The 8,210-nt window shown below is 43.1% G+C and overlaps 1 protein-coding gene across 1 annotated transcript; it reads right to left on the bottom strand.

The window, feature by feature from the left end:
- Positions 1-5,703: 5,703 nt before the first annotated feature.
- Positions 5,704-7,140, bottom strand: LOC148209106 (uncharacterized). The gene is made up of 3 exons (XM_088117415.1): positions 6,940-7,140; positions 6,394-6,840; positions 5,704-6,273 (listed from the first exon to the last, which is right to left on the bottom strand). Exons 1-3 carry the CDS (start codon positions 7,138-7,140, stop codon positions 5,704-5,706), a joined length of 1,218 nt encoding a protein of 405 aa, XP_087973541.1.
- Between the last annotated feature and the right edge of the window lie 1,070 nt (positions 7,141-8,210).

The following is an 8,210-nucleotide window of genomic DNA, read 5'->3' as shown; positions in this document are numbered from 1 at the left end:
CGTTGAAAAAAAAAAAGAATTACGCAGGCGCCTGGCGCCTGCCCTTTGCGAAAATAAATCACGCAGGCGCCTAGCGCCTGCCCTATTTTTCCAGCAGTTCAAATTTCTTTTTCCTTCGTGATTTGGGTTTTAATTTTCGATAATATGGGCTTTATTTTGGGTCAAACATTAATCCTCTATGATTTAACTTTAAAAACTTCTCTTCAAACTCAAATTTTGTTTCCCTAATCCTATTTTGTATTAAAATTTGTTTTCTTTTCCTTTTTGGGTTAGGAAACTTAGTTGAACTTAAATGTCAATCCCTTTCCATTTAGGATTTAGTTTGGGGAAAGCTTAAATAGACCCATTGCCTAAGCTTTACAATTCCACCAAAACCCACATAACTTTCTTCTTCCCCTTGTTTTTTTTTTCGGCAAAACCCACTCCCTTCATCACCCTTGTTTTCGATTTTCAGCCACCACCAAAAAGAAGAAGAAATTTTCAGCATTTGCTTACATCTATGGCTTCTTCTTCTCAACATACTTCACTTTCTACCTCTTCTACTCAAGCTCCAAATGCTACAAGCATTCCCTTTCCACCATTGGAGAACTTCCAACACCACATGGTTTCAGATTGTAGGCTAGCTGCTGTTAGGGGAGGAAACCCGCCTCAAACATTTGAATGTCCTCCATCCCAAGCTCCTACACAACATCCTATAATGAGCCCACATGGTTATGTTAATTTTCAGCAACTACTCACCCTTAATATACCTCAAAATAGTGAGTTTAGGGCTGAAACTCCTCAACAACTTCCTCCAATGATCAATCCGGGTATGTACCAACCGTTTATGTTTAACCCGGTTCCTTCCTATCATTTTCCCTTGTCCCAAATGCAAATTCCAGCTAGTGTTCATCCTTATGGAATGCCAAACCCATCTACTCTATTTCCTAGCCTTCCACCTTATTATGGAATGGGTCATTGGGTACCTCCACATAATTATGGGATGACTTCACCTAGGGTTCCCCCACCACCTCAACTTTCATTCCTAGAAAGAGGACCTCAAGCACCACAATTGAACCCTAACATATTGAGTACCTTCAACATGGGACAACTAAAACCCTTAGAGCCTCCTAGGATGCCAACCCCAACCAATATGCCAATGGATGCAGGAGATGAGCATGGAGGAGAGCAAGAAAAGAGCCATAGCCATAGGCTAGAGCCCGGGGTGTTGATAGGGCAAAAGAGGAAGGGCAAGGAGGTGATAATAGACCCAGAAATTGAGGAAGATAGGAGTAGTAGGCGTCTGACGCCTAAGGATTCGACTATGGAGAACAAGGACGAGGAGCAGTTTTATTCATCTCCATTGATTATCACCGGAAGATGGTAATGATGATTTTCTACTGGTTTCACGAGGCAATTGTTCAAATATACCAGAAACAGAGGATACCGAGAACGAAGTAGTGAGAACAGATACTCAGGAACCTTCCCCATTGGATACACCTACAGAAGGAGCGTTTTGTAGTCACCAAGAGTTGCCTATTGGGGCAACTGGATCTACTCCGTTGGCAACGGATGAGTATGTCACACCGATGGCCACTCTACCAGGGGTAAGGGATGCTCACACTATTCCTTCTAATACAGTTAACCCGCTTGGGGAGAATAGTACTCAAGAACCTACCAGTGAAGAAGATCTTGAGGACACGCAGACGATAAGGGAAATGTTCCAATACAAGAGGCGGGAGAAAAAGAGTTCAAAACATCGTGCAGTTAAGGCTAAGAAGCCGACAGTGCCCATGAATGAACCTAAAACGAGAGCTGCGAAAGCTAAAGCAGCTGAAGCTAAGAAGAAGGTAGTGGCACCTGGGCCAGTTGATACAATTGAACTGGACTTGTCTGAGGGAGAGGAGGTCGAGACGAAATGGAACGCGGCAAATTTAGCCACTCGAACTTCATTAATGAAATCCCGTAAGATTATGACAGAATTGAGATTCGATCTCACTCTAGGAGATGTGCCTGATGATTGGAGGGAGACCGCTAGAGACAAAGAGTGGAGACCACTCATTCAGCCCATACAATGTGAGGCTTTGGAGTTAGTCAGAGAGTTCTATGCTGCTGTCCATCCCCAGTCACATATAGCCATAGTGCGCGGGAAGGAAATACGGTTTGATGCCACTCAGATCAACTACACCTTCAACATTAAGAATATCAGAGATGCTGTGGGCAATAAGATGTTAGTGACTCTGACTCTGGAACAGCTTGATGAGGTTCTACAATGTGTTGGGAAGCCCTCTGCCACATGGGATTTGACTACTCATGGCAAGGTACGACTAAAACCCGAGGATATTTGCCTAGCTGCTGCACGATGGTTATACATAGTCAAAAACAGAATTCTGCCAATGGAGCATGATGAGCATGTCACTTAGGATAGGGCACTGCTGGTTTATGCCATGCTAAAGGGCATAGATGTGAATTATGGAGAATTGATCAATACCAGTATCCATGAGTGTGCCCACCGAACACGTGGTAAGCTTTATCACCCACGATTGGTCACTTCTTTATGCTTGCGACAAGGTGTACAGCTCCCTGAGGATCAAGTTAAGAGAGATACCCCAATTGTGGAAGAGAAGAATATTCGGCGTATTATCGCCCATGCGTTACAAAGAAGGGAAGGTACTGAGATGTCTCCTACATCGGAGATCCGTCGTCTTCGAGAGGAGAACCAACAGCTGCGAGATCAGGTTCGAGAAGTCGTGCAACATATCTACAACTTGAGGGCTTCATTGGATTTTGCGGTTTTACCTTCATGGCCTCCAGCGCTAGCTGCTATCCTTGGTCATCCATCTCCCAGTACTGACACTGATCCTAGTCCACAACCTCCGACTTCATGAAGGGGAGGTTCCTTCTTTGCTATTTTTTGTGTTTTATTCTTTTGGTTAATGACGTAGTTTGCATATTATAGCATTACTACGCATGTTTTTTTGTATTGATTATGTTTCAAGCTCAGTTGAAGCATGATTAAATTAGTATCGTTTATCTTCTGATCACTTAAAGTATGCCTTCACTTAACCTTAGTTTAGCTTTTCACATGCCTATTTTGAAGCATCTGTGCTGTGCATATGATTTCATGTCGATGATGATTATAAGAGATTGTTGAGTTTTATGTTCTATGCCTGACTAAGCTTTGAGCTATTTCCTTTGTTTATGTGATAAACTCATTTTCTTTTATGTCTTTTTGATCTTTAAAAACTTTAAGCATTTTCTTTGCCCCTATATAGGAAGTCCTTGTCTTTTTTACTGTTAAGCCTTTTTCATCCGATGCAAAAGTCTTTTCCCAGTGAGGACACTGTCTCTCTTAAGTGTGGGGGGGACAGTCGTTGTGTGAGTCGTTGTTTCAGAAAGATAAAGTGTTATTTATATTTGAAAAATCATGCTATTTTCTTTTGAAAAAGAGTCAGTTGGAAAGAAAGAAAGTGTTGAAAAGCACTTAGCTTAAAAACCAAGAAAGAAAAAGAGAAAAAAAAAAAGAAGACAAAAGTTGCAAAAGAATAAAAAAGAGTCTTTGTCAGAGAAAATAAGAGTGGGGAAAAGACTTGTGTTAGAAAGAAAAGAGTGGTAAAAACAATGAGAGTTAAAGAAAATGTAGTTATGATTTCCGAGTCCTACTGTAGACACGCATTTAGTTTTAGGTTGGGTGTTGACATTGAAAATAGCAGTAAGGATTGTGATAAGTGACTTCGTGTTTCTCATTGTCGTCGTTTTATGACCTAGCTGTTAGTTTCAAAGTCTTTCTACGAGTAGCTGTGGTTGAAACCGATGTTAGTGTGTGGAAACCTCAGGGGCCAGTAGCCGGTCTTTTAGATGTAAAAGTCTTAGTGTAAGGAGGGAGTGTGCAGATTCCTTAGGGGTATTTGAAAACGTTTTCTGTTTTTGAAAGGAAAAAGGATTTTGAAAGAGAAAGTTTTTATCATTTCAAACTTGGTTTATAGTGACTAAGTTTACAAAGGCAATACAATGGTAGGCTTTGACATCTTTTCCTTGAGACAATTTATGATTGAACATCTCGGTTGCTTTTGCTTTTCCTTGTCCATGTGTTAGAAAGCTGATTAAAGTTGCTAAGTTTTGCTTCAGGACAAGCAAAAAGTTAAGTTTGGGGGTGTGATTATGCTTGTTTACATGCGTAAAAAGAAGGTTTTAGATGCTATTTTTACTATGTTTCAGCTTTGTTTCGGACTTTTCTCGGTCGTTTGAGTTCCAATTCATGCGAAATTCATATATTATGGTTTGTGGTTGGCTTATATTGTATTTATGACATTTTAGGACAATTTGGGAGTGGAAGTTAATCAAAAGAAGCAAAAAGACGAAAAAAACATCATGGGAGGCGCCAGGCGCCTGGGAAGCCTGCAGAAAAACTGGTTTTCTTCCAACTTTGCCCTTAATGAAACACGTCTTCCAATGCGTTTTGGTGGTTCCAACCGATGCATACGTGTAGAAGAAGTGTTCCACTATCAGTTTGAGCAGGATTTGGTCAGTCAAAAGAGTTGGAAATGGGTGATTCACCATCGTTTTAGGACCTACCTAACCAAGTCTGCACAGCTATAAATTCCAGCAACTTATCCACCAAATTCATCAAGCCTTGCTTCCTTCTCTTGATAATTTTTAGTGTTTCTTTATTGCTTTCTAAGTACTTTTGAGTTGATTTCATTAGTTGCTTTTGGTTTTTAAATCCCGAGTACTTTACATTCCTTTATTGAGCTTTGTTTTGTTTCCATTTGTACTTAGTTATTTTCTACTTATTCAAATATATAAAAATCCAGCACTTTGCTTCTCTTCTCTTTGCCTTTACTTTATTTTTAGTTAAGAGAGTTGTGTTTTTGGAGGAAAGAGCACGTGACACTCCCCCTTGCTTGAAAGAAAAGGGCGAAGCTCTCAACCCCGATAAAAACGCTCCGTTAGTTAACTTTTGTTGTTCACACATGCATTCCAATTTCGACCATTTTACTTGCTGTATTTTCTTCAATATGTCTTTCTAAATTCCCGTCTCTAGCCCGGTTATGGATAGTTAGCCTTTTATGTCTAAAAAGGGTTGCTAAGAAGTAGTGTTTTTGCTTTCCATTCATTGCTCAACATGTTCTCTTAAAACGTTAGGATTTAGAGAAGGCCACTGTAAGTCTTAACAAGTCAATACTGAAAAGGTTGCTTATTTGCATTGTTGAGTGGTTAAACCGAGGAGAGGAGCGCCTTAGACATAAGGGTTTCGCTTAAGTAGCCTAGCCATAGGACCTTAACCCGAGGTTGCGACTATTTCCATCCTAAAACTAAGATATCTCACGTAATAGACATATTAGGAAATGTCTTAGGACTTTGAACTTGCCTAGACATAAGTCAAGTGAAAAGCGTAGTCATTGGTTCCTAAAGTAAAATGCATATCGTCCTTAGCCTATCCTTGATTCTTTGTTGGCTAACTTGAAGTAATTCGGGCTAGGTTTTATCATTATAAGTCCAAATCCCAAATCCAAAACCATTATTTGTGACCACTTCCCATTTTACAAGAATCACTCATTTCAACATTCACTATTCTTTGAAACTTTAGAGTTTGGAAATTATTTAGAAGTCCTTGAGGATCGATACTTGGATACTCCATCCATTTTATATTACTCTGACAGGTGTGCGCTTGCATCTATATAATTGTTACCATGCTTAGTGCGTCCGTTCAGCAACAACCAATCACCTGTCTGTTGGTATGCCGATCTCGACTGGTACAACAACTTGGGAACCAAAGGCTAGCGAGAACGGAGTTTCGCCAGTTGACTCCCTTGGGGTGGTTCGATATGACCACAAAACTTCAGGTAGCTCCTCGGCCCACCTTCCCTTTTTGGAGTCCAACCTTAGCTTGAGTCCTCGCTTTATGATCTTGTTTACTACTTCAACCTGCCCATTTGATTTTGGATGTGCAGGGGACGAACTGAGGTGGCTTATGCCCAGCTTTCTACAAAAATCCTTCAACTTTGCATTGTCAAATTGTTTTCCGTTGTCTGTCACGATAGTATTTGGTATGCCAAAGCGGCACACAATGTTTGTCCATATGAACGACGTGACCCTGGACTCTGTGATGTGGGATAGTGCCTCAGCTTCGGCCCACTTAGTGAAGTAGTCCACAGCGACAACGACGAACTTTGTTTGTCCTTTGCCCAGAGGAAAAGGTCCTATGATGTCTACCCCCCACTGCTCGAATGGCCATGGGGCCGAGATGGGGATGAGCAGTTCGGGAGGTTGATGGATAATGTTTGCAAAATGCTGGCAGTTGTCACAAGCTTTCAAGAACTGCTTTGCATCTTGCTCGACACTGGGCCAATAGTACCCTTGTCGAACCACCTTGGCCGACAACGACCTGGCGCTAGAGTGGTTTCCACACACCCCTTTATGGACTTCCCTAAGAATGTAAAGGCCTTCTTCGGGAGTCACACACTTGAGGAGAGCCAGGGAGAAGCCACGTCGGTACAACATTCCTTCTCGGAGGGTGAACCGAGCTGCTCTTCGCGCCATCTTCTTTTGCTCCTTCGGATCTTGCGGTGGGTTTCCTTTTATGAACTCCACGATTGGGTCCATCCAAGTGGGTGATAGAGTATCAACCTCCATTACATCTGGCTCCAAGATTGAAGGAGTGTCCAAGATCTCGGCCGGGACTGATCTAGCCAGGTCGATCTCATATGCTGATGCCAATTTGGCCAAGGCGTCCGCATTAAAGTTCTCAGATCTTGGAACTTGACTGACCTCGTAAGTCCCGAAATGAGCGAGGTACAATCTGACCTTGCTTAGATATTTTTCCATTCGGGGGTCCTTTGTTTGGTACTTCTCCTTGATCTGATTTACAATTAGCTAAGAGTCACTAAATACCTTAATGTGATTGGCCCCCAGTCCTTTGGCAATGCGCAGGCCTGCTAGGAGTGCTTCGTACTCGACCTCATTATTTGACGTCCGAAAGTTGAACCGCAGAGCATATTCAAATCGCTCACCTCCTGGTGCGAGCAAGAGGATTCCTGCCCCGCACCCCCTCTCGTTAGAAGATCCATCAACGAAGATCGTCCACGGGAGGTCGGACTTGACCAACTGAGGTGGTGGAGTGAGCTCTGCGATAAAATCGGCCACTGCTTGCCCTTTCATCGCAGTTCTGGGCTCGAACTGGATGTCGTACTCGCTAAATTCCAATGCCCACTTCATCAAACGCCCTGATGTTTCAGGCTTAAGGAAGATATTCTTCAGGGGCAAGTTTGTAAGTACTATGACCGTGTGCGCTTGGAAGTACGGCCTAAGTCTTCCGGCCGAGGTGACTAAAGCAAGGGCCAACTTCTCCATTTGGGGATATCTGGTCTCGGCCTCGGTCATGGCCTTACTGGTGTAATAAACGGGGCTTTGGCTAGCACCCTCCTGCTTGATTAGTGTCGAGCTGACGGCGCTAGCAGATACCGCCAGGTACAAATGGCGCTTTTCCCCTGGTAATGGCTTTGCGAGTAGAGGTGCCGAGCAGAGATAGTCTTTTAGCTGCCCTAGCGCTTGCTCACACTCTTCCATCCATTTGAACGGTCCCTTCTTCCTAAGAACTTTGAAGAACGGAAGACATTTGTCCGTCGATCTTGACAGGAACCTATTCAAGGCTGTAATCCTGCCATTGAGGCACTGAAGCTGCTTTAGAGTCTTGGGTGTCTCCATCTCGAGCACGACCTTTATCTTCTCTGGGTTAGCCTCAACCCACGGTTATTTACCATAAAACCAAGGAATTTTCCCGAGGAGCCTCGGAAGGCGCACTTGGTCAGATTGAGCTTCATTTGGTACTTGCGTAGCACTCCAAAGGCTTCGGTCAGATCGGAAAGATGCGACTTTGACTGCTTGCTCTTAACAAGCATGTCGTCCACATACACTTTCATATTCCGACCGATCTGCTTGGCAAACATTTTGTTCACCATACTTTGGTAGGTCACACCCGCATTCTTTAGGCCAAAAGGCATCACCTTGTAGCAGTACAGACCTTGGTCTATTATGAACGCGGTGTGATCTTGGTCTGGCAAATGCATTTTAATTTGGTTGTATCCGGAGTAGGCATCCATGAAGGTGAGTAGCTCGTGCCCGGCTATTGCGTCCACGAGCTGGTCGATCCTTGGAAGGGGGAAGCAATCTTTTGGGCACGCCTTATTTAAATTTGTAAAGTCCACGCACATCCTCCACTTCCCGTTGAA

This window comes from Momordica charantia (assembly GCF_013281855.1).
Source record: "Momordica charantia cultivar OHB3-1 chromosome 9 unlocalized genomic scaffold, Mcharantia_2.0 BLBB01000009.1, whole genome shotgun sequence".
Taxonomy (NCBI): domain Eukaryota; kingdom Viridiplantae; phylum Streptophyta; class Magnoliopsida; order Cucurbitales; family Cucurbitaceae; genus Momordica; species Momordica charantia.
The sequence above is the reverse complement of the archived record's forward strand: the minus strand, read 5'-3'. Positions and strand labels throughout refer to the sequence as shown.

What these genes read in the sequence shown, in the direction of transcription:
- LOC148209106 (XM_088117415.1), bottom strand. Translation starts at nt 7,140, where the DNA reads ATGAAAGGGCAAGCAGTGGCCGATTTTATCGCAGAGCTCACTCCACCA. An exon ending in TTCGGACGTCAAATAATGAG is followed by an intron (nt 6,841 to 6,939) that starts GTCGAGTACGAA and finishes ATTGTAAATCAG; the next exon opens with ATCAAGGAGAAGTACCAAAC. An exon ending in TTAGGGAAGTCCATAAAGGG is followed by an intron (nt 6,274 to 6,393) that starts GTGTGTGGAAAC and finishes GACAACTGCCAG; the next exon opens with CATTTTGCAAACATTATCCA.